The 25,188-nt window shown below is 53.6% G+C and overlaps 1 protein-coding gene and 1 long non-coding RNA gene across 2 annotated transcripts in view; one reads left to right on the top strand and one right to left on the bottom strand.

Moving 5' to 3' along the window:
* Positions 1 to 9,829, top strand: Ankrd60 (ankyrin repeat domain 60; the record flags this gene model as incomplete). The annotated part of the gene is given in 4 exon segments (XM_005392565.2): positions 1 to 264; positions 5,064 to 5,194; positions 6,674 to 6,839; positions 9,172 to 9,829. Coding segments are annotated over 4 exon segments (872 nt in total), but the record flags the coding sequence as incomplete, so codon positions are not given.
* An 11,457-nt stretch (positions 9,830 to 21,286) lies between these two features.
* Positions 21,287 to 25,188, bottom strand: part of LOC106149401 — a 9,718-nt gene continuing 5,816 nt past the window's right edge. The window contains exons 2-3 of the long non-coding RNA XR_001235556.1: positions 24,378 to 24,712; positions 21,287 to 21,616 (exon numbers count right to left, since the gene is read on the bottom strand). This is a non-coding gene — a long non-coding RNA (uncharacterized LOC106149401). The remainder of the gene's footprint in view (positions 21,617 to 24,377; positions 24,713 to 25,188) is intronic.

The following is a 25,188-nucleotide window of genomic DNA, read 5'->3' on the forward strand; positions in this document are numbered from 1 at the left end:
GGGGCAGCGCCGGGGCCCCGCAGCCACTCTGCGCGGCCCCCTCAGCCCCGGTCCGCGGGCGGAGAAAGCCGCTCGCCGGCGACCTGCAGGCGCTCGACCTGATCCCGGACGTCTTCTTCGTGCGGGTGAGGCTGGAGCCGACCGGGGAGATGTTCCGAGTGGCAAACTGCCGCAGCGACATGACCGTGCGCGAGCTCAAGGAGGACCTGGACCTGATGGTCGGCATCCCTTTCAACCTCCAGCGGCTGCAGTACCTGGACCAAGGTGTCTCCCACCCGACCCTTCCTACCTTGCCAGCGCTCCCTCAAGCCCGGGGGCATCCGGCACATTTCTGACCCGAGGCCCAAAGGGAAACCTGCCTACCAGAGGACCCCAGATGTCAAAGTAAACCCCAGCCACCTTGAAACCCTAGAGGGACGAGCCACTTGGGGTTGTGGCCACATAGGGACTTCCCAAGCCCAAACACACGGACTTGACATTAGACCCCAAATCTCAAAGCAAACCTTGTGCAACACAGTCTGTATTAGGTGACATCCACCAACCTTGAGCAAATCTTGTTCATACTAGAACCCCAACTCTCAAAGCCACAGTAGGACACCCCACCTCAGCCTTCAAGTTCCCCATCTCTTCATAAGGGACCTGAAAGCCTAGGGCGAACTTGCCCCAGTGAGAACCACTGAAGATCACACTTCACAACCCTCTGTAGACTCACGTATTTAGTTTCTTCTGCATAATTCCTCCAGGGGGCCACACCCCAACCCGTCATGCAGACTTGTGAACATCAGGTGGCTCTAGTCGTCTGTGTTCATGCAAGGGTGACGCAACTCTCCTGACCTCAGGACCCTAAAACCTAGAACAAACCTGCCCAAATCTCCAGGCTAACCATCCCTACCTTAGAATCCCAAACTCTCCATCAACTGTGACCCTCCAAGGAAGCTAAGACTCAAACTGCCCGCTGCAGGACCTGCAAACTCAGAGCAAACTTGGCTAAATTTGAACCCCAGCCCAAAGGCCAAACATGATTTTCTCTCAGCCCCCAAAGCAAACATGTCTACATAAGGATGTCTAAACTCAACTAAACTCTGCCCACTTTGGGACCCCCCAAGCCCAGGACAAGGCTGCCCAAAGCTGAACCCCAAATCTCCCGGCTAACCCATCACTACCTGAGAACCCTGAATCTTCCAGCAACGTGTCCACATGAGGACATGTGGACAACTCTCAAAACAAAGCCTCCTTCAGGACCCCCACACCAAGTTCAGGCTTGGCTAAATCTGAGCCCCAGATCCCCAGGCTAACTGTGTGACCATCAGCACCCGAAGCCTGCACATGCATGTCTACACGGGGATGCCAAAGCCCACAGCAAACTTCACCCACCTCGGGCTCCCGTGGTCTCACACATTCTGCCACTTTTGAACCTCAGGTCTCCAAGCTGTCCTCTGGCACAGCAGAACCCTGAACCCAGGGCGGATGTCCTCACATCACAGCCCTCAGTGCAGAGTGGGTGTGCATTCAGAGCCCCAGCCTCCATCTCACCGTCTGTGTGTACCCCCCAGCCTATCAGCCACTTTTGCATAATGGTGCCAGAGCCCAAAATGAACTTTGTTCAAATCCGGACCCCAAAACTCAAGGCCAGCCCTGTCCACATCTGGACACCCAAACCCAAAGCCAACGCTGTCCACATCTGAAAGCTAGTCCCCGAGTTCACCATGACCACCACATCAGAACCCCAGTCTAAGGTTAGTGTCCTCATACGGGTTTCAAGAATGAGACAAATCCTGCCCACAACAGGACCCCAAAACTCAAGTCAAAGCTACCCATACCTGAACTCCTAACCTCCACGGAAACCGTGTCTATGTCAGCACTCTGAGACAGAAGCCAACCATGTCCATTCAGAAAGTCCAGACTCAAAACAAGGTTTTTGCCTATGTCAGGGCCCTAGTCCTGAAAGCAAACTTTGTATTTGGAACTCAAATCTTTTAGCCAGAACCTAGCCACACCAGAATCCAAAATTCTAGACTAAACCCTGTCTATATCAAGACCCCCAAATCCTGGAGCAGATCCTGTTACTGTGAAGACTCCAGATCTCTAGACAGACTTGCCCGATCCCTAACCCCCAGAGGCCACACTAACACGGCTACATGAGAACCCTAAGTCCCAAGACAAGTCCTGGCCATACAAGGACTCGAAATCCCAGAACAGATCCTTCCCAAACCAAGACCCCTAACAGGCAGCAAACCTTGCTTTCATCAGAAGCCCAAGTCCAGGATGAATTCTGTCTACCTTTCAGTCCCCATGTTGGCATTAACCCAATCTACATCAGAACCCAGAAGCCCAAGTTGTGTCCTTGCCCAAGAGCTCAGAGCTATCCCAACCAGAATCAGAACCCAATACCTGTAGCTCACCATTGCTAAATCACGGTCTCAAGACCCTTATCCAGACAAATTCCACGTGGGAGGTACCCAGGGGAGGCCAAGGACCCTACAGCCCCTCTTCTCCCTCCATCAGCCTGAGGATGTGGCTTTCCCAACTCTCTATAACATTTAGGAGGTGAGGACGGGATCAAAGCCCCTGGGCTCCATCGTCTCCCCACCCACTTGAAATCAACACAAAGCACTGCAAGAAAACACTGAGAGAAAGAAGTCCCTGGGCAGCTGCACAGAATGTGAACAAGTGATATTACAGAGAGACTGCTGTGTTACTGCAGGAGTCAGGCAGCGATGGAGGCGGGTCGGGAAGGAGCCTGTCTCTGCCAGCTCCCGGACACTGCCCTTCCTGAGCTCAGTTTCCTAACATATGTAAGTCCTTGGAGTCTCCTTGTCCTTCCCTCTGGGGACAGAAATGACTCAGGAAACCTCAGATGTGTAGGGAAGGCCCAAACTCCCTTCTTTGCACTCTTTCAGGTGGGCTGAGCATTTTTCATGGCATATTTATTTTCCGATAGGAGTACTCCAAAGAGGCTCTTGGGCATTTTAGAGGCTTTATTTAGCAAGAAGTGTGTCTTGGGTCTAGTCTGTATTTAACATGTTAGGAATGAGGTGAATCATTAAGGACTGACTAAGAGCTCCCCAACAAGCAATTTGAAAATTATGTATCCCCAACTACAGATGTCTGGACCCCTTCTGTTCATTTATTTTCACTGATGAGCTCTGCTGAGCAATAAATTCAGGGAAGCTCAGAGGGAGAGAAAGAGACGGGCTGACTTAACACTGATGTCACGGTGCTATCACTTAGCAGTCACTTAGCAACTGCTAGAAGCTTGACCTCTCTCTGCTGTGCAGCCCTTACTATGCGTGGCAACCAAGAGAGCGAGAAGTTACTGTTGTGTCGAAAGGAGAAATTTGGGCTACTGCCCATAAATAATCGACCAACACCTCTTCTGCCCACCTCAAAGGTTGCAGAGGGAAGAGCAAATGAGCTCATGTGTGTGAAAATCTGGAGATGCACAAATCTAGCGGGGTGAGCAAATTCACGAGTGAGGGTCACCCTCCACGTCTGTTACCAGCTTTGATAATTTATTTAGCCGGTAATAATTAGTACTTGAGCCCAAGGCAGTGACTGCTTCGTAAAACAGATGTGCTCTGACTTCTCCAGGAGCACAACCTCTTCTCATGCCTGTGTTTCTCAGGAAAACCCAGGTTTCCCTCAGTATTTTCAGTTGTTAGGAAATCAAGTTGTCTTAGACTCATTACTGATTATCTCCGCTTTCAAACCACACTTAGGGTCCTCATTAACAGGTCTGCTAGTCAGTATCCCCAGTTTACACCCACCCTCCTGAGAACGGCTACCCGAAGGTGTGGTGCCACTGGAGGTGAGTCAGCTAGGAAGCTTTTCTGCCCAGGCGTGGTGGACGAGCCTCAGTGTGCGCAGGCAGACGGAGGGCCACTGGCCTTGGAAGGTTGTCATGGGGATCAAGGTATGCAGCTTTTAGCAGAAGCACAGTAATACTTAGCACCTGGGCCCAAGGGAATCGAGCCATCACGAAAGTAGAACATTTATGAATTCTGCCCCCTCAGAATGTATTACGATTTGGCCCTGGCAGATTTGAGATGTTATGCTTGCCATTGGTTATGAAAGAAGCAAATTTTGTGGTTATCTTTAATATTGTAGGGGGCCGTGCCACAAAATGGGTATGTGCCAAAAAGGTACAGTAGGTACAAGTGCCCCTTCTTAAAATGTCCTTTGTATAATTCTCTCCGCCGCTTCTGACGGTGTTCCCCAGAGGCTGGAGCCGTCCCATGCGAGTGAGTAGCTCAGCCTGCTCTTTCACAATGAGCTGCCTTGCGGCAAGCACAAAAACTCCGGCCTCCAGATCCAGATGTGGTGAATGTCAACCTTGGCTTCTTAAATCACCACAGGTCTGCTTTGGGATGACCTTGTCCCCCGGTGGCCAATGGCAAGGCCTGGAACCATTTTTGACTGCAAGAACTGGGGGTAGGCACTGTTGGCTTCTGCTGGGTAGAGGCCAGCGGTGCCGCTGAATGTCCTGCGGGTAGTAGGACAGAATCATTTAGTCCAAGATGTCACTAGTACCATGCTTGACAAACACCTCTGTAGGCTGTCATTTGAATTATCCAATCATTTTTTTTTTTTTGGTCCCTCTCACCTCTTTAGTCAGCTAATGGCAGCATTTAGCAGAGTTGGTATTTTAGCTGAATGTATATAACCTGTGCAAGTATCCTGTGCTCTGTCCGTAACATATAGTTACTTCAAGCTTAAGTAGTTTTATTTGTAGAGTTTACCTCAGAAAATTACTTTCCTGACTGGTATTTTTTCACAACAGGACAAGCTATTCTTACAGAATTTTATAAATTGTAGCTATTGTTTTTTTGGAGAGTGGTTTTTTTCTTTCTTTTTTGGTCCAGCTTCTAGTGGAGATGAGCCAAATTAATCTTCTAAAAAGCATTCATGACGCAAACAGACTCCTGCGGAATCATCGAATGAGACTTTTTGTTCAAGATTCTAAAATTATCTTTGTGATATTTAAGGTCAGATAACCTCTTACCCAATGTAATGGTTTTTCTGCAATACTCAGATCGTTTTAAAGGAAAACTTGTTCTCCATAGGAGATTTAACGGACGAGACTACCCTGCGATTCCACGATGTTGTACCGGGTGGAGTGCTTTCTCTGTGTATCTGGCATTATGATGGTTGGACAGATCTGGTTGTGGCGGCGGTGGAAGGGGACCCCAATAAGGTGTTTTCACGCTTCTCTGAAGGGATGTTATGTGAATCAGTCATAAGTTGTGAAGGAAAATCAGTCTTTGGTACGGATATTTGAGTCAAGGCTTCAGAACAGGGAAAAAAGAGAAGGGCCTGTGTCAGGAGGATCAAATCCCGTATCAAGTGTCTCCTTTCCTTTCGAGTTTATGGTTTTACTGGGCTTCTTTATGGTTTATAAACCAACCCCTCAAAGGACTCAAGGGAACCCGTTTTCTATTCATACGGGTATTCTAAAAAGCTGAAAAGCTAATTTAACGCTAGTGAAGAGCTCCAGATTATTTGGTGCAAAGCAGCCCAGAGCTGGGGCCTTGTGGGCGACAAAGACAGAGGCGTCCACCTCGTTCCGGGGCAAGTCCAGGGCGTGGGGACTGCGGCAGGCACAAGCTGTTTCCAGGCCGCCTGCTGGGCCCTGTGGGCGCTGGGCTGGGCAGGGAAGGAGGACGGAGACCAGGATGTTTACCCATCCGGGCAGAGGAGTCACGGGCCCACGACAAGTGCACTTTGCAGAGAAGGGGTGTGGCAGGGAAGAGGAGCTGGAGCTCCCATGCTGGGAGGGAGCCCAAGGGCCGCTGGGCTTTGGCCTGGGAAGACTGGGTAGGTGGCTGGAGAGGTAGGGCAGTCCTTTCTGCTCATAGCACCGGTGGCAGGAAGCGGTGGGGGTCCCGTCCTGCCCCAGCGTTTGCACATCTTCCGGCACCGTCCCACCTTCCCTCCTCCTGTGTCTCCGCTCACTTCCCTGTCCCCTCTCTTCCACCAGTGACGTCACCTGGGCTCTGGCTTTCTGGGCTCTGGTTTCCCTCCTGCCTGAGGTCCTGAGCCAGAATGACCATCACCTTTGTCCCGCGTCTGCATCCCCTCTGTTCCTCCCTGCTGCCCCCCACTGGACCCCAACATCCGGTGCAGAGCTCCTCCCCAGAGGACCCCGTAACCTTCCTCCCGTGCTCCATTCACCACGAGATGGTTCTGTGCTGGGCTGTTCACGTGGGAGTGAGTTCAGAGTGTTCCACAAGGCAGCGGAGATAATGGCCACAAAAGTAGATCAGAAGGTCAGAATCCGTTGTGTCTCCAGGAAGACTTTCCTTCCTTCTTCTCGGGCTCCGCTCCGGGGCCAGGTTGTGTAGGCTGGTGGCTCGCCTAAGGGCCCTGACCGCCTCTCCCTGGGCACCAGCAGAGCTATTTTCTCTCTTCCAAACCGTGCCAGGAGCACCTTCCTGCCTCCCCAGCCTGACTGGTGCTGACTGCACGTCCTCCGCCCTCCTTCCCTGGTATTTCCCGCTTTCTCCATGAAGCATTAGGATTTGTACCGCTCCACTCCCATCACGGACCATGACTTGGTGTAGGACAAAGCAAACCTTCCCCCCAGCAATCCCCGCCGGCCTCTGTCCCCTCACGCCTTGCTTTCCAGAAGGACCAGCACTCCTGGGATTAACCACACTGCAATTCTTTTGCCCAGCTGTCCTGTCTCGGGACCACCGAAGATTCTTTCTACCGAACTGCAAATTCTGAACATCTCGAGGGTGCGGAGTGGAAGCAGTGGATCGCTCAGAGGGCTTTTGTGGCGCTGTACATCGGCTCCCACAGAGGTCATTTTGAGGCTGTGCGGTACCTTCTAGAACATGGTAATTGTGGCCGAATCTTACTGTAGCTAAAACCAAGGGGGGCAGGCACGTACTACGTCTTCTGGGTCTCTTCTGCAGTCGCTTCCTCGACCAGACTCTTGTCACCCCCTCAGCAGGGTCCCTGCCGAGTCCTCATGCCCTGTCTGGGTCCTGTCTAGGAATGTATGTGCCCTTAGGATGTACCGGTTGGAAGCCATGCCCTCCTCTGAACCACGTCTCCCGAAGATGCAGGACACCAAGCCAGAGAGAGCAGCCACAGGCTTTCCTGGCTTGACATTTCCCAGGAGGCAAGCCGCCAGGAGCACCCTGTGCTCTTCGAAGCTGGAATTCTGCCCCAGCCCACACTGGCCTGGCCCTAGGCCCACGCAGCTCCGCAGGTGGTGGGTAGGCTGTCAGGTCTGCAAATTGCTTCCTAAGCAAGCAGACATTCCAAAGTCTCTTCACCCTTTCTACTTAGGGGCGACCCTGACTCTGTATCTGTCTATCGATAGAAACAGAAGCCTCAGCCAGCGGTGTCTCTGAATGAAAGTAGTTTGCGTGAGCTTCCGGAGGAGTGCCCTTTATTCTCGCTGGATGTGGGATATTTCGGGGGAGCGGTATCCACTAAGATGCGGGCCGTTCAAAAACAATAGAGGGGCATGGTGGCATGTGCCTGCACTCTGGGAGGCTGAGGCAAGAGGCCTGAAAGCTTGAGCAACTTAGCCACTTAATAAGACTTTGTTTTAAGAAAAAACATTCTTCCCGGCGTGGTGGCGCACACTTGTAATCCCAGCACTTGGGAGGCTGAGGCAGGAGGCTGGCTGTGAGTTCAAGGCCAGCCTGGGCTACAAAGTGAGTTCAAGGCCAGCCTGGACTGCATAGCGAGACCCTGTCTCAAGAAGACAGAAAAGAAAGAAAGAAAAAGCAAAAAACAAAAACAAGTTCTAGGGATGTTGTTCAGTGCAAAGGCCCTGGGTTCAGTCCACAGTACCGAACAAGAAAGCCATCCCAAACCGAACGGGCAGTAGTGCAGGCAGCCCAGGCCACCGAAAGGAGGCCTGTGCCAGGCGGAGTGGGCTCCAAGGTCGCACATTCCCGCTGTGCCCGCACACATTCCTCTTTCTTGCCTGCCGTCTTGCCCGCCTCTGTCCACCTGCTCTTTGCCGCTTTCTGGCCTGGGCTGGCGGCTGGATGACAAGGCCATGTGTCGGGCCCATAAACCTCTGTGACGGGAAGGGTGCTGCCGCTGTGTTCTCTGCCCCCTCCGCCGCCTTTGCTCCGTTCTGTTAGAAGATGAAGTACGGGCTTTCCGCAGCCCAGCCGTCCTTTAAGCTCATAAAAAGTCATTTTCTCTCTGATAGAACTGTGATGTATTTAAAGCACTGTTGAAAATGACAGCCGGCTTTGCAAAGTTGCCCTCCTCTGCTGGCGCTGCTTGGGAGGAGATCTGTGGCTGGTGCTGGATTCTGAGAGCCTATTTAAAACTCCGCCTCACCAACCAACCATAGCTCATAGAAGCTGGCTCCGGAAATGTCAGCTGAATTTAATTGAATTGCCTTGTTTTTCCGTGTTGTGATATTTGTTACTCAGTATGTGCTACAACGTAACGAGTCTACACAGGGCACCTGTCGTGAGCCCATCTGTCTCCCGTGGCAGTGAGGAATTCGGTCAGGGAGAGACCTGTCTGTGGGTCAGGCGGCTGGGCGTTGGTCACCTCTCCCGAGCCTGTGCTCTCCAGGCCTGGCACTATGTGCCCCAGATGAAAACCATGCTGATCAAAAGGAGTGTTTCTGCCCTCCTGGAGTTTAGGAGAGGAAGTCAGCAATTTACTACAAATAATCCCACGGCCCATCACAGGCAGGCGTGCGGAGACGTGGGGAGACTGTGGAGCGTATGCAGGCAGCGGCGTGGGGAGGGCGGGCTAAGGAAGGGTCTCTTGAGAAAGTGAATGAAACCTAAAGGGGGGTGAGCCCTGGGCAGGGAGGTGAGTGCTGTTTGCGAGGGAGATGGCACGTGCAAAGGGCCTGCGGAGGGTGCCGAGCGAGGCCTATTGGAGGGCAACTAGGAGGCAGGTGTCACTGGAATCTGGGGTGGAATAGGAAAATGCTGGGTGAGAAAGGGAAAGATCAATACTGGGCCCAGGACCTTCCCACTGAGTCACATCCTCAGCCCTTTTTAAAATTTTGGTGCAGGGTCCTGCTAAGTTGCTAAATTGCCCATGCTTGGCTCAAACTTGGGATGTTCCTGCCTCAGCCTCCCAGAGTGCCCGAGTTCCCCCATGCCCGGCTCGCTGAGCATCTCGGATGACAAGGGTCCTGGCCGGCACGGCCCAACCCATTCTCCTGTCTTCCAGGAGCCAGCTGCCTCGGCAGGTCCCCGGTGGGCAGGACGGCCCTGCACGTGGCCGCGGCCATGGGCCGCCTGGACTGCATCACTCTCCTGCTGGAGCACGGGGCCTCCATCCACGACAAGGACGCCCACGGGGAGACCCCGATCGCCACCGCCCGCCGCCTGCACCGCAAGCAGAGTGAACGGCGCATGTTCCTCCTATACTGGTTGGCCAAGTCGGGGGCCAAGGGCCGCAGCGAGCTGGCCGTGAAGAAGTTCTTCAGACAGACAGTGCCGAGCTGGGGTCCACGGGGGTCCCGAAGCGGCTCCTCCTGAAAGGCTGCCCGCCGGGGTGCACTGGGGGGCTCTCTGCAGCTCAACCCCACCGAGGCCCCCACCGCGGTCATCAGAGCAGAAACACAGGACCCCTGTGACTCACACCCCGGTGTGCTGTCCTGTTTGCCATGGGCTCCGGGAGGGTGCTGGAAGCAGGAGTCGGCGTTCACTTAGCAATTTGCGACAGACCTAGCAGGCGCTGGTGCCTGCCTTGCATCCTAAGCTGTTTTGTACATTGTATCCAATGACACTGTGGGGGGTGCTGGGAAATCAATTACCTTCTCTCCCTTCTGGAGACCGTCGGATGCACCAGCATAATAGGAGTAATAACAATAATGATAATAGCACCATTGTTATTGTACAAAACAAGTGCGGCGGATGTCGGGAGGTCGTGCGTTGTGTGGGCTGTGAATTTCAGTGGGTGAAACCCATGGAATTAAATGCTCCCCAGGCTGGTAATGTTCCGGAAACTTGGCCGAGCCATCTCTGAGGGGTCTACTTACTGACAGAGTGGGGAGCGGCAGTGACGTGGGGGGCGGGACGTGGTTCCACACCTTCTCCCCCTTGCTGCGGGGCGACTTGCTGGCACCGAGTGTGAAGGAAGCAGTGCCGGAGACAGAGGTCCCAGAGGGGAAAATCGAGCTGGCCGCCCCCTCCACTTGTCCCCAGCAGCGCTCCCAGAGCTTTTCTCCCCCTCCTCCACCACCTTCGCCTTTGGGCAGACCCCCTGCGGGTATCTACCCTTAACTCAGGCCTCAGACCTACGAAACCTTACACCAGAGTCCCCTGGCTCGAGGGGGGACAGCCAGGGCTGCCACACAGGAGGGAAGGGGAGGCTGGCACCCGTGGCAGCCGGATGGTGAGCCAAAGAGCGCCAGATCCTTTGAGCGCTTCCAGAGCGGAAGCCTAGCTTTCTCATAGTGTAACTCCTCCGCGTTAAGTGTCAGCCTGAAGTTTTGCAAACCGAAGTAAGGTATGAAAGGAGGCTCTCCCAGGGGACTGCCGGTCGCCGTCACACTTGATTTGCTTCGCTGGGAGAAGAACCAGACACAACCTAAGTTCCCTAGGGAGGATTCACAGCTCCGAAGCCACAGCCAGCAAACAACTGTGGCCGCTGTGGGGTGACCCATGTCGCCCCCGCCTCCCCAGCGGTTTACGGTTCCTGAGACCACATCCTGGCACGTCTTCCGTAGCCGAGATGCGTGGCAAAGGTCTCTCTGCGTCGGAGTTCTGTTTGAAACCGCTCACATCCCGGTAACTGGATTTGGCTTTTAAACTAATGGGCCGTGTTTCCTGCTGTCACAGCAAGGAAGGTCTGTGTCGACGACGTGGTCTTACACAGTCTACGTGGCTGTGCCCAGCTCAGCAATCTGTTTGACAATCATAGTCACGCAAAAAAATAGTTTAGCATCAACAGTGTCAAAACTGAGATTCTGCTTTTGGCAGATGTACGCACTCTAGTGTCAATAGGCAGACATGCGATAGCCCAGCCTGACGGGCCGGTTCACGCAACGAAAGAGCTGGTGCTGGGGTGGCACGGGCCCCCTTTTAACTGGTGGCTTCAGTCCAGGTCGTGTGTCTGGCATGAGGACAGCTCAGCTGTCTTTGTTGTTGGGAGAGCCGAGTGCCTGGCACCCAGACCCACAACTTGGGGGGCAAGCACTATGTCTTTACATGGCCCCAATTCGGCTAGACCCTGGGCAAGCTCCAGGCTCTCTATGGTGATGTTTGGGTCAGTGTTTGTGCAGGGCCATTTGAACATACTCCTAGGAGCTGGGTGCTCTTCAGTTTAGACAATCTTTTTTTTTTTTTTTTCCTGGTACCGGGAATTGAACTCATGACCTTGCGCTTGCCAGGCAGGCGCTGTGCCACTGAGCTAAATCCCCAGCCCCAGTTTATTCAATCTAAACACCCTGCTTGTGGCTTGGGGTGTAGCTCAATGACAGAGCACTTGCCTCTCTTGTGCTGGGCCCTGGGCGGCAGCCTCAGCACCATAAAAGCTAAAACAAGGATCAAATATCCCACCCCTCCCCAACACCCTCCCCAACGAGTGGAAGTCGGTCCGTGTGACGTGCACCTGCGGTGGCGCGCCTACGGCACGCGTGCTGTGGCCGGCTGTTCCTGTCCTTTCAAGGCTCTAAGAGGATCGCCGCCACTGAAGCACACCTGACTTGCGATGTGCGCCACTGTATTTTGGAGCTGCTTCACGAGATGTTTGCTTGGAGGTTGTTCTCCATACCTGCTGCTCCAGACTCTTGGCCTCTCAGGGGACCTCTGAGCAGCTGGGGCTCTGGCCCCACCAGGCTTGCGGCACTTTGCCTTCTCTCCTCGGGCCCTTTCGTGCCAGGGCGGGCTCCTGCCACGGTCCCCGCCCCCCTCCACAGACTCCGATGCTCCCGGGCTCAGGCAGCTGCCCAGCGACCTCTCAGCTCAGGGGCTCATACTTTGGGGAGTACGGGTGCCCCTGACCCTGCACTGCTACCCTGAACCCCCTTGCAAATTGCTGTCCGTGCTTTTCTTATGTCAACGCGGAGCAAGTGGCAGCTTGGGCTAGCTTGTCTCCCACACCTCAGGCCACCGGCCAGTCGCCCCCTCAGACCCACAGCAAGCGCAGACTTGGGGAAGCGACGCGGCTCGCGGGCCGAGCCCACACGCTCTTGCTTCGAGTCTCTGGCGGGTCAGGGGTGTGGCCAAGAACCTCGGCTGCCTCACGCACGGTGTGAGCGGCACCCTGCCCCTCTCTAGGCTGCCGGGGTGCGACCCCTGGGAATAGGGCCCTCAGGACCCGCGGCGCTTGGCACAGGCCTGGCCTTGTGGTCAGAATTCCCTCTGCTGTCGACCACGTGACACCTCTCAGAGCCTCAGTTTCCTCCTGTGTCATGTTTGGATAATAAAGCCTGTGCCCTGTTGTCACCGGAGGGATTAAATGCCGGGCACAGGCTTGAAAAACAGCGGCCATCATCATTATTATTACGACCACCATTTAATTTGCTTACAATGTTTACTCACTGGGAATCAATACATTCCCTGAGTCCAGAGAGCCTCCTCAATTCTTCTACAATAAGTCTCCATCTAGAACTAATCCTTCCCCCAAGTGAGAGATAAATAATTTCCCTTCCACTTGCTGATTCTGAGAGCACGCGCAGGGCTTTCTCAGCAGCGTGCGCAGAAGTGAGTTCTGGACTCGAAACGCCAGGCCAGTTCTGCAGGGAGGAAAACAAGCTCCCGGGGAAGAGGAAAATTCCAGTCACCAGGCTCTGCCTCCGCAGTGCGCACTGCCTGCCGGAGCAGCCAGCAGAGGGCACAGAAACCCATTAACATTTAGAAAAACACCGATGTTTGTGTTCATCGCAAATGTCAGAGCTGCCGCAGACTGCGCCACTCAGAAAACTCAAGAGCCGGCTCCGCAGTGGGGCGCGCAGGTGGGCGTTTCTGCCTGAACCCTGGAGCTGTCGCCCAGCCGGCACATGGCCACACAGTGGGGGGCACACGAGGGTCTCGAGACCCCTCCCAGAGGACCTGCGGCGTCGTCTTCCCCGCCCATAGCTCTGACGAGCGGCTCCACCACCTGGCTGGCAAAGAAATCTCAAAGCGTTACCATGGCCCCTCCTGGTGGCCGAGCGGCCTCAGTTCACAAGGAGAAAAAGGATGAATCCTGCTCCCTTCCGGGCAGGGCCTGGGCGCGTTTATGCGTCCCCACACGGCACAGGGGGCCTGAGGGTGCTGCACCTTGTGAGATGACTCTCGGGCAGCAGGCCGGGACCAGTGTCCTGATGTCCCGACCAAGCCCAGCCACCTCCGCTGTGTAAATCATCCTGTAGAGCCTGGTACAGAGCAGGACATGCTGCCCGAGGTCAGGGACGGCCGCTCACGGTGACAAGTGCCTGGAAACCCTTCTGACACCCACCAGGGGAACGCAGGGGGCACGCCGGGCAGCTATTAAACGGCTCGATCTGTATGTAGAGGCCAAGGGACAGTCATGAGGGGGTGTGTGTGATTTGTCACGCGGGGGGCGACAAGTTGCCTAGGAGACGCACGTGTGCTTGCTGAGCTCCGACGTGGAGGCAAACCCAATAAACGTGTGCGCGTATCTGAGCATAGAAGCTGCTGCCAAAGACCCAAACTAACACTGCTTGTGGCAGGGGCGGGCTTGCCTTACACACTTGTGACCTGGGAGGACTGACACGTCCTTTGCAATGTGGGAGAGACACACGAACTTGACCGCCTGTGACATTTAGTATATTCACAACCAGCCCCTGTCTATTTCCTGAATATTTTATCACCTACCCCCAAGCCTCTTTTCCGTTCACAGCCATCTCCCTCAGTCTCCCTCTACCCCTAAATGACCACCAGTCCACCTCTGTCTCTATGGCTGTGCACTTTCTGTTCATTTCTTTTTTTTTTTTCCAGTACCGGGAATCGAACTCACGACCTCGCGCTTGCCAGGCAGGCCCTGTGTCGCTGAGCTAAATCCCCAGCCCCTTTCTGTAATTTCACTTAAGTCAGACCATATACTATTTGAACTCTTGTGTCTGACTTCTTAGTGTCATGTTTTCGAATTTTACCCACCCTATGGCATTTTACTCTGTTCATTTCATGCCTGAATAATATTCCGTGGTGTAGTCACCGGCCCATCCCTCTGCTGACGGGCAGGTGGGTTGTTTCCACCTTTGGCTCTCGCGAGCGGCGTTGCTACGAGCATCGGTGCGTGAGGACTGCTGTGGGTTTGTTTTTAATTCTCCTGGGTGTACACCTAGGCGGGGAACTTCAGGGTCACTAGGCAATTCTGTTTAACAGCAGAATTGAAATAAAAAAAAAAAACCCTATAAAAAAGGAAGAAAACAGAAAACTTCTCCAGGAGTTCCCGAAGGTGGTGTTAGAGCAGTCATGAACAGAGGGGATTTGTTGAGTGCGTTGCTGGCCCCGCCACCCTGAGGGTCTAAGTTCAAGGATTTGGGGCAGAGCCCGAGATTCTGCTGTCCTAAAAAATTCCCAGGGACTCTGGGGTCCTGAGCAGTCCTGAGCAAGTTCTGTTCTGCAGCCGTCTGTCATTGAGGAAACGGGCTCAGAGCAGGCCAGCAGCTTACCCAGGGACACACAGCACTAGCGGCAGAGTGTCACGGTGTGGGCAAGCACCTGCCGGCATGCACCTTGCCGGCTTGCGGGCGGGTCCCCTCTGTGGGGTAGGGCCGTGGGAACTCAGTCTGCACATTTCTTTGGAGGGTAGCCTGGGTGGGGCTGAGGCTGTGTAGCCGGCCTGCTCGGGGCCTCCCTGGCGGCCCAGTCGAGGGATCTGCTCCTCCAGGGCCTGTCTTCCCTTGACAAGGACCTGTTCCCAGAGCATGGGGGGCTCAGCCACAGCCCACCTGGGAACGGGGAGGCGGGCCAGGCAGCACCAGGCTGTGCAGAATGAGGATGGACGAGAGGAACTCGGACCCCACGACCACCTCCTCCCTGCGACCGCCAGGACTCGCCTCCAGGTCCTGAGCACTTTTTCGCGCTCTCAGTTCAGAGTCAGAAAGAACACGCTTCCGGGTTGGCCCGGAGTCGGCTTCCGCCAGGTGGCGCTGTTGCAACCGCCGTCTCGGCTGAGCGGCCACAGTAGCCACCAGGTGGCGCTCTGAGACCGCAGATCAACTCACCCCGCTGGAAAGTTGATTTAGGTGTAAACTTAAGACCTCCACCAATCCTGGTCCAAGTTGCGGAACCTGCTGCATTTCTTAATTTTCTCTTTTTCCTTATATCTAGAGGATTTTCCACTCTTGTTTATTTTGTGCTGTCTTTATCTTTGCACAATTTAAAATATTGAAAAAAACCTTGGAACTTCATGTGGATCATATTTTCACATCCAATTCATAGTATAAAAACTTAGAAACCGTCTCCAAAGTCTTCCTCCAAGGGTTCACCCATTATGATCTCACAGGCAGCCAGCGTTAGAGGTCAAATGCACTTTAAAAACCCTAGGACTTTTTTTGCAGCTCTAATGAGCATTTGAATTACGATCCCTGTCCCCGAGCTAGGCGGTGGGTAGCAGGTGCAGCAAGAAAGACAGAACCAGCTGCCTTAGGTAGTTTGGAGCTGAAGCCCCTCCCCATTCCTTTTCTTTAGGAAAAGATAAGCCACGCAGGCAGAGCAGGGTTGGGCTGTCAAAGGAGCATGCGTTGGAATCACAGTTTTTGCCAAGTTACACTTTCGAAGAAATCAGTCACTTATCCTTGGCTTTCTACAAGTCTCAGTGGATTTCACATCTGGCACATCCTATGTGTGGTGTGAGGATTATATTTAAATAATTGAAAAATGTATAGGTCTGATTTTGTCTGTGCTATCAAATAGCTCACTTGGTGCTTGTAACAACTGCGTAAGGTATTTTTTATTCCCACCCAAGGCAGAGGCAGAGGCTGGAGACCCAAAGCTCGCAGCCTTGAAGAGAAAGGACTCGGCTAGAAATGGCCATCCCAGGCCCCAGAGCTCAGACCCATGCTACCAGTTAGTCCAACAGGAATGAGAGGGCTTGGGGCATGGTCTGCCTTCTCCCTCTGCCCAGACCGTCATCTCCATCGAGGAGCCCTGGGTAATCATGACTATGGAGGAACAAGAAAACAGCCTGTTGCTAGACACAGGTGCAAGTCTCTCGGTCCTTCTTTTCAATCCTGGCCTTCCTTCCAGCCATCATACCTCAGTGAAAGGAGTCACTGGTGAGGAGGTAATATGCTATTTTTGACAACCCTTAGGCTGTAACTCCTTAATAGGTCCCTCTTGCATATCTCTGTCTTCCTGAGAAACCACTCTGAAGATACCACCACGTATTACAGCAGCCATTGATATTTTCCTACTAATCTATCCATAACTGTGTAAAGTTTGTAATGTTCCTATCCTATTTCATAAATGGATGTATGTTTATTATTATGTGTTTCCTACAACAACCATTGAGAAGAGTTAATGATTTTTCAGTAGGTCACTCATGTATAGCTCTATTTATTTTCTTTAGAAGCCACTTTGAAGATACCAAAGTATAGTACAACAACTCTTGATAATCTCCTACCTCTTTTGTCTGTAACTCAGTATTATTTGTCTATTTGTTTGCCTGAGAAACTATTTTGTAGACAATAATATGTAAAATGATAACCATTGATAATTTCCTACCATTTTGTCTGTAATTTGCTAAGTCCCCCCTATTATTATGTTATCCTTCTTTTATTCTTTAAAATTAAAAAAAAAAAAAAAAAAAAAAGAAATGGCCATCCCAAGGGGATCACCGTGTCCAGGGGACATGGGACAGTGGCCAGGCCAGGGTGTGACGTCCGGGGAGGGACAGCGTCTTGTGAGGCCTGGAGCTGCAGGCTTGGGCGCGCAAAGTAGAATCCGGAAAGATGCCTGCCTCTTTTTTAAAAACATGTTTTTCTTAGCACGTTTGCAGCACGTAGTGCATGCATTCCTTGTGAAGAATTGGGGCCTAAACACATCAGTCTTAGCTGATAGGTGTGGTGGCACATGCCCCGCAGGATCGCCGTGAGTTCGAGGCCAGCCTGGGCTGCATAGCGAGACCCTGTTTCAAAAACAAAACACAGGAAACAAAAACAAATCCCCATTTCACTCTTGGTCCTTTCTACTTTCCCTCCCTCACACCCCTCATCCGCAGCCCCCATCCCCAGCCCCCTTGTCTCCACAAAGTCTGTTTCCCTTTCCTGTCACCTTTTTATTTTGCTCTTTTATGTGCATACTGGGTTCAGAGAAACCGTGTGATATTTAACCTCCCGCATCTGATTTATTCCTCTTGCCTAGGGACTCCAGCCAAGGTGCCTGCCACTCTGACTGAGCCGGGGGAGCTGATGCCGTTGCTACTTAAATCCTATCTGCAAAAACCTCTTTTCCAAATAAGAGCACATTTACAGGCTCTGAGCTGATGGGTGTTTGGGGGCTACCAGCAGATAGTGTGATTCTGGGCACACACAGCTGGGACTCCTGGCAGGGGGCTGGCTGTGCAGGTCTGGAGCAAGCGGTGGCCTTGGAAACAGGACTTTGGCTCACAGAGAAGTCACCCAGGACTCAGGTAAAAGCCAGCAAAGTAGGAAGAGGAAGATGGGTTGGTGAGGGAGGGGGGGTGCCCAAGCAGGAGGATGCAACCACCTTGAGGTCATGGGGATCTTCCTGCCTCAGCCTCTCCAGGGCTGGGATTATAGGTGTGCACGATGGAGCCCAGCTCCCAGCTACATTTAAGAGTACAGCTCACTGCCCTTAGGTGCATTCACGTTGTCCTCCAGCCATCAGCACCATCCGTCCACAGACTGCTGCATCTCTAAGAATTGAGCACAAGCCAGGTGCGGTGGTGCATGCCCGTAATCCTAGCACTCTGGGAGGCTGAGGCAGGAGTGTAGCAAGTCCAAGGCCAGCATGAGTCATTTAACAGTAATTAATGAAGCAAAACCCTGTCTTTGGGCTGGGGATATAGCTCAGCGGCACAGTGCCTGCCTGGCAAGCCCAAGGTCCTGAGCTCAATTCCTGGTACCAAAAAACCCCCCAAAACCCACAAAAAAAGCCACAAAACTCTGTCCAAAATTAAAAATCCAAACAAAACAAAACAACTAGCTCAGTGCAGAGACCTTGAGTTCAATCCCCTGTACAGATATAGGGTAGCAGAAGTGAAGACTAGGTAGAAAAGAGACAAGGAAATCAAGATTTAAAAAAATCACACTTTTAAGAAAAACTGCAGCTTCAAGACACAAGTCCAATTTCTTTTCTTTTTTCCTTTCCTTTCCTTTCCTTTCCTTTCCTTTCCTTTCCTTTCCTTTCCTTTCCGTTCCGTTCCGTTCCGTTCCGTTCCTTTCCTTTCCTTTCCTTTCCTTTCCTTTCCTTTCCTTTCCTTTCCTTTCCTTTCCTTTCCTTTCCTTTCCGTTCCTTTCCGTTCCTTTCCTTTCCTTTCCTTCCTCTTCTCCCAAAGCATAGTAAGCCTGGGCAACTCCCTTTCAGTACACATAGGTTTGCCCAGCCCCTGCGTACACCTCCACATCCACTTTCACCTAGGTCATCTCTTTTTTTTCTGAGGTCATCTCTTCAGCGTTTCCCATGTGATCAGACCCTCACGCGAGGGGCGGGCCATGCTCTCTCACCCACTAGAGAAGACTAAAACTGCAGGTTATTGAGCTCCACAGACCCCCACCTCCGCACACACTGGAAAGATCCCCAGTTCCCAGCTGCACGGGCCCCACTTCTCAGAGCCCCGCCCCCAGCTCTCCTGGGCGGCCCACCTCCTCCCCGATTAAGCCCTTCCCCCTTCTCCCTCACTGGCGCAGCCTGAAAATTCGTTTTCCGAGATGGAAGCCAGCAAATGTACAAACTTATTTTATTTTTATTTATTTATTTTTTTACAGAAAACAGGCCAGGTGGAGCCCTCTCTCCTGATGGGAAGGAGGAGGAGGAGGAGAAGGGAGGAGGGTGCCAGCCGCTGCAGCGGGTTTATTTCTACCCTGGGAAGGTTGAATGTCATGCAAAACCCCTCTGCCTAACAGTTCACCCAGGTGGCTTGCTTCAGGCTGCACTGTTTTGTTTTGTTTTGTTTTGTTTTTTTTGTCTTTTTGAGGCAGGGTCTCGCTATGCAGTTCAGGCTGGTCTTGAGCTCACTTTGTAGCCCAGGCTGGCCTCGAACTCACAATGATTCTCCTGCCTCAGCCTCCCCAGGGCTGGGATTACAGATGCGTGCAGCCACACCTGGCCAGGCTGTACTGTTCTCGAGACTAGAGCAGCTTACTCATGTTACAAACTTTTCTTTTTGGTACCAGGAATCGAACTCGCCACCTCACACTTGACAGGAGGAGCTGTGCCTCTGAGCTATATCCCCGGCCCCTACAAATTTCTTTTAAAAGAGGTGGTGAAGTTCCTTATTTTGGCCTCAGGGACTGCAGACCCTGCCCAATGACGGCACCGCATACAAAACAGGCAAAAAACAAGCGAACAGAAGGAGTTGAACACGAACTTCCCGGGTAGCCTTTCCTGCCCCTCCTGGAACCCCTTTCTCTCCCATTCTCCATTCATTCAATGATTCTCGGGACCTTCCAGGAGTGGATTCATCCAGGGTTTGTCCTCCCGTCCACCTTACTAAAAACCCCAGCTCCGCTGAGATATAATTCCCTTGTCACACAGTTCACCCCTTCAAAGTGTCCAATTCAGAAGCTCCGCGTGGGTGGTACAACGACCCCCGCCCTCCAGTTCCCAAGCACTCGCCTCGCTCGCCGAAGAGAGCCCAGCTCAGTAACCAGTCACTTCCCACCCCCGGGTCCCTGGCAACCGCTCCCCCCACCCTTCCCCCCCGACAACCACTGATTAGGTTTCTGTTGCTATGGAAACACCTATTATGGATATTGTACATAAATGGAATTGATATGGGCTGTGTTTGGCTCCTTTCATTCAGCCGAGTGTTTTCAAGGTTATGTGAACTCGAGGGCACATCACTACTTCCTCGCTTTGTGTGGCTGAATCTACCACATTCTGTTTATCTGCTCACCCTGGGCAGTGGCCCCCTCCCGACCCTACTTTTGGACAACGTTGTCATAAATGCATGTGGATTGGTTTTTACGTAGAATTTAAATTCCAAAAGGCTATATGCTAAGAGTGGAGCGGAAGTGCTGGGTCAGGCAGTAACTCCCAAGCAGCGGCACCATCCTCTGCTCCCCCTGCAGTCCCCGGGGAATCTGACATTTCCTTGGATTCCTTGACACTTGTCAATCACATTTTTTAGTAGTTCAGGCTGGCCTTGAACTCACAGTGACCCTCCTGCCTCAGCCTCTCGAGTATGGGGATTACAGGGATAAGCCGCCATGCCTGCCTGCTGGTGCCTTTGATCTGAGCCCTCCCATGGTGTGAACTGTACCTCAGTGGGGTTTGCCTCTGTCTAGCTGTGATTACGTCGATACCCCTGACGGGCACCAGCCTGTGGGAAGAGGCACTAATTCTTCTGCCCCCAGCTCCTTGGTCGGCCGGCATTCTTCAGTGAGGAGCGGCTTGGCTTCACCCTCTGGAGCTCCTCGGTGTTCCTGAGAGCTCTTCCCCTCCGCGGGACAGGAAAACGCCTCGTTCTTGGTTGTTCTGGGGGCTGGGATATTTATGTATTTGAAATGTTTCAACAAGGTACACTTCTTGTTGTTGTTTTTTGGTCCCAGATTTGTCCAGCCGCGCGAGACCCGTTCTGAGGGTACCGGGCAATGACTGTTAGTAGACTCACACACTCACCACTGCGGTCCACTTTAAGGGCACGGTTCTCCTTCGAAAATGTCCATATTGTGCTTTTCCAGTTGAGACTTGCCCCAAGGCCGAGACTGGTCCAGTAGCCCATGTGGGCAACCTGGCCTCCGTCCAGCCCTCCCACCCGGGCACGGCCTCCCGGACGGGAGATGCCTGGGTCTCTGTGGCTCCGGCTGCTCCTGCAGACCCTCCTGTGCCCGTCCCTGCCCTGGGGCGGAGAGGCCTTTAAGAACGACTCCCCGGACCCCAAAGCCAAGGATCAACTGTGCTCTGGCAATGCCTTTAGAAGGGGAGAGTGAAGATCTCTGCTCTCCTCAGAGCAGTGGCACAGGAGCCGGGCACAGAAAAGCCAGAGACAGAGGGCATGGTGGCGCACGCCTGTAATCCCAGCACTCGGGAGGCTGAGGCAGGAGGATTGCTGAGGGTCTGAGACCAGCCTAGGCTTCAAAGTGAGCTCAAGGCCAGCCTGAACTGCCTAGCGAGATCTTGTCCCAAAAGACACACACACACACACACACATACACACACACAAAGAAAAAGAAAATAAAAGCTGGAGATGGAAGCAGAGCTCTGACGTGGATGTATTTGGGCAGCTGCTAAGCGGCCCAGTCAGGGGCCAGGGGTCGCAGCCCCTGGGCCTCAGAGAGCCCGATGGCCCCAGGGTATACGTGTCTGTGTGGGGAGGGGCCCAGGGGTCTTTGGCAAGCTCGAGGCCCCCGGTGTCTGAGTTCTCTTTCTGGGAAAGGCGTGGCTGGGAGGAGGACACCTTCTCTGGCCCCTTCCTCTGGCCCCGGTGCCCACTCAACCCCGCGAGGGGGCCCGACGCAGCGGCCGCTGGGCACAGGGTCGGGCCTCCGTCTAGCGCGGAGTTTTCTTTCCTTCTAAAGGCATTTCCAGGTCTGCTGGAAGAGAGAGGGGTAGGAGGTGGAAAGCACAGACACGGAATTATTTAATGCTCTCGTATCTCTGGCTGCAGTGAATGGTGGCTATTTCTTGTGAGAAAGGCCGTAGCCGGAGCAGGTCCCTGCTGGCTGTGTCCAGGGAGCTGAGTTTGGGACTGGAGGACGGGACTCCATGAACTTCTCCAGAGCAAGTTCACCAGAGAAGACCAAAGCCTCTCAGATTCCCTTTCAGACCTGTGACTTCCTTTTAGGAAGGAAAAGAAATCCTTGTCTGGCATCTTTTGGAAAAAAAACTATATATATATATATATATATATTCTGCCAAAAAATATATCTGCACTCTGCAGTTTGCTGTACTGAGAATTGTCGGGCACTAACGGCCACCACTGTGAGCACCCCGTGTAACTGTAGAGGCCGAAGGGAACCGGGATCAATCTCAGGATATCTTCATAAATTTAGTATCAAAATATTTATACAGGTTTTTCTTTTCCTGATGTGTACATTTTTTGGTTCTCTCTCTAGAGGAAATAGCGGAGCGGCAGCCGCCTGGAGGAGCTGCACGCCTTATGTCATGGGCTGGTGCCGAGCCCCACACACCCCCAGCCTGGTGCAGCTCCCCCTGCTTGGCGGCCTCCCTCTCACTCCGCCCCTGCCCGCGGTGAGTCCCTGTCCCCACCCGCCTCTCCCTCCACTCAGTACTCGGCCACCACAACCATCCTTCCCCAAATGCGGATCCGATTGCAGGGCTCCTCCTCTGACACCTCCCCGGAGCCCCCCTGCTTCTGCTTATCTGGCTGGTCCTGACTCACTCTCCCCTCTGCAGCCTCTTTGTTGCCTTCCCAGCTGGCTCTCTATCATGATCTGAACTCAGATGTGATAGCCAGAGACAAGGCAGCCATTTTGTGAGCAATAGGACGAAGACAATTGCAGATTCCAGCACTTGTTCCATGGAGCTGTCAAACCAGGCTGTCAGGGGCCGCCTTTCTATTTCTGATGAGAGAAAGCAAATTCTTTTTTCTTTAAAAGCCATGTTAGTGGGTTCCTCTGCCATTTTCAGCCAACAGTGTCCCAGCTGCTGCTGTCTCTGACTTTCTGGGCCTTCCCCCGACCTGCATATCTATGTATCTACTGTGCATTCTGTGCTGGGAGTTGGACGGGGACATCCTTCTGCATCAGCACTTCACTGGATGCCCTGGAGAGCGGCCTGGGCCAGGGACAGAGTTTGAGATCCATCCATGGTGGCCCCACCCCTCCCCACCCTGCACCCTGTGCGCCTGGCTTCTCAGGCTCCTCCCCTGAACCCCTGTCTTTTCCAGCCCCTGGACTTCGGGTTTGGCCCCATGGTCTGCTTTGGCCCTGGAACAAGGCAGAGGAGACAGTGCCTGTTACAAGCCGAGGCTTTCAGGGGCTCTGACACTTCCAGACCTCTTCCTGTGCTTTTATCAGTGCTGTGAGAACAACATGCTCTGGCCACTCTGCGGGTCCAAGGAGAGCTGAGAGATGCACGCAGGCTGCCGTGGCCAGACCTGGCTGCGCCCCATGACTGCATGAACTGCACACGTGCCTGCAGGTGCATGGCAGAGATCTTGCTATTTGTTACGCAGCATGAGGCAGCACTAGCTGACCGCTACAGTGACTGAGAGAGGTGCAGCAAGGAAAGAAGAGGGCCTGGGGTGGAGTCCCGAGGAACCTCACATTTTAGGGATTCTCAGAGGTGTAGAAAATGGCCAAAGCCATCAAGAGCTGGGTGTTTCTGAGCCCTCCCTGTGAAGCATCTGTCGGGGGGCAGGAGGAACCCACAAAAGAGAGATCTAGGGAGGAGCTGCAGTTTGGACCTGACTGACCCCGCACATCTGGTCAGGGGACTGTGATATAGTCCCTGCTGGGCCTTGGTGTTGTTGCTTGTGAGGTGGCATTCAGACCCTGGGTCTGCTGCTCCTCGCACCCAGAACCGCCTCTGCTGCATGCACATCTGTGTGTCCTTATGTGCCTGTGTGTGCCCGTGTGCTCGCAGGGCGTCTGGCGTGTGCACCTGGTGCACCTGGCTGGCTCTGAGTGCCTGTGTGCAGGCGGGCATGTGTCTCCTCCCCCTGGCTGTCCGTGTGTCTGTGTGTCTGTCTCCCGCACAGTCGGGAAGCGCTGCCTTGAGGAGTTAGCTCTGGAAAGGGGGACTGGGGAGTGACGGTGCGGACAACAGCCCGGAGACATGGGTGCTCAGGGTCCCCCGGGGGGACCGTTCTGGTCATGGCACAAGAGGACACACAGGGCAGGTGGCCTGGAGAGGGAGGAGAGGCTTGGGGGTGAGGAGCGTGGGCCGCATGGGGTCCCCCTGGCGATATGGGGGCTCTCTGTAGGGCTCAGGGTACCTTCTGGCCAGACAGGAAGCCCTGTGCCTGCACGCTGCTCCTCAGGCTTTCTCCAGGATGCTGTGGGTGTGGGAACCGGGCTGCTCTGAGGGGTGGCTTTCCCTCCTGCTTGCTCCTCCCGGCTGGTGCGGGGAGACCTGTGAGGCTGGCACCCTCGTGCCATCATGGGGCTCCCCGCTGCTACGGGCCGGTGAGCCTCTTGTCTTACACGGGGCCTCACGGTGCTGGGGCAGGGGCGGGTGAGCTGAGCCCTGCGGGCCTCAAGGGGCCTCTTCGGACTGGTTTTAGGCAGCGGTTGGCCCCCAGGCTGTGCCAACAGCTAGCGAGGAACACGTCAGTCTGAGTACTGGAGGGCTCAGCGTTTTCTCTCAAGAGCGAAGAATGACATATACCTTTATTTCCTCTAAGTAGCAGCAATCACGGCTTTGTTGCTTGTTGGAGACAGGGTCTCGCCTTGCAGCCCAGCCTGTCTCAGCCTCCTGTGTGCTGGGATTACAGGCTCAGTGGTGGCTGTTGAGCAAAGAAACAAAAGGAAATCCCGGGGAGCAAAACCAAGCGGTTCAGGAGCTCTTGTCCCCTCTCTCGGCACTGTCTGGGGAGGGTGCCCGGCTCCCCGGGGCCCCCCCGGGTGGCTCTCACCGCGCTTGTCTTGAGTGTTCTCTCTGCAACCACTTATCCGTGACCTCTGCTCAGCTCTGCTTCCTGTGCACCTGAGACGGTGTCTTTCCTGTCAGTGAATGAATGAATGAGTGAATGACAGGCAATTCTCTTTCACTCAGGACATTTTCGGATGTAACGAGCAGAAAATCAATTTAAACTGGCTTAAGTCCAAACAGGACATTGCTGGTTCCTGAAGCTAACAAGTTCAGTGGTGTCACTGCGTTCTGGGGCTCCAGGGAGTCAAATGATATTGTCAACTGGTTCTTTTTTCCCTCACATCCCCACTGACCTTTGCATTTTCTTATATGCTCATATCACCCTCTTTTCCTGCAGATATATCCATTCAGGTATAAGGGAGCTGTGGCAGCAGGAAGCTCTAGCTTATGCAGTCGTCACAGTTGAAGACCCCAGGAGACATTGTCTCTTCCCATCAAATCTCAGGAAAGTAGGGCTGGGGATTTAGCTCAGCGGCAAAAGCGCCTGCCTGGCAAGCGCAAGGTCGTGAGTTCGGTTCCTGGTACCAGAGAAAAACCAAAAACCAAA

This window comes from Chinchilla lanigera, unplaced genomic scaffold (assembly GCF_000276665.1).
Source record: "Chinchilla lanigera isolate Chin_1 unplaced genomic scaffold, ChiLan1.0 scaffold00044, whole genome shotgun sequence".
In the NCBI taxonomy this organism is placed as follows: Eukaryota; Metazoa; Chordata; class Mammalia; order Rodentia; family Chinchillidae; genus Chinchilla; species Chinchilla lanigera.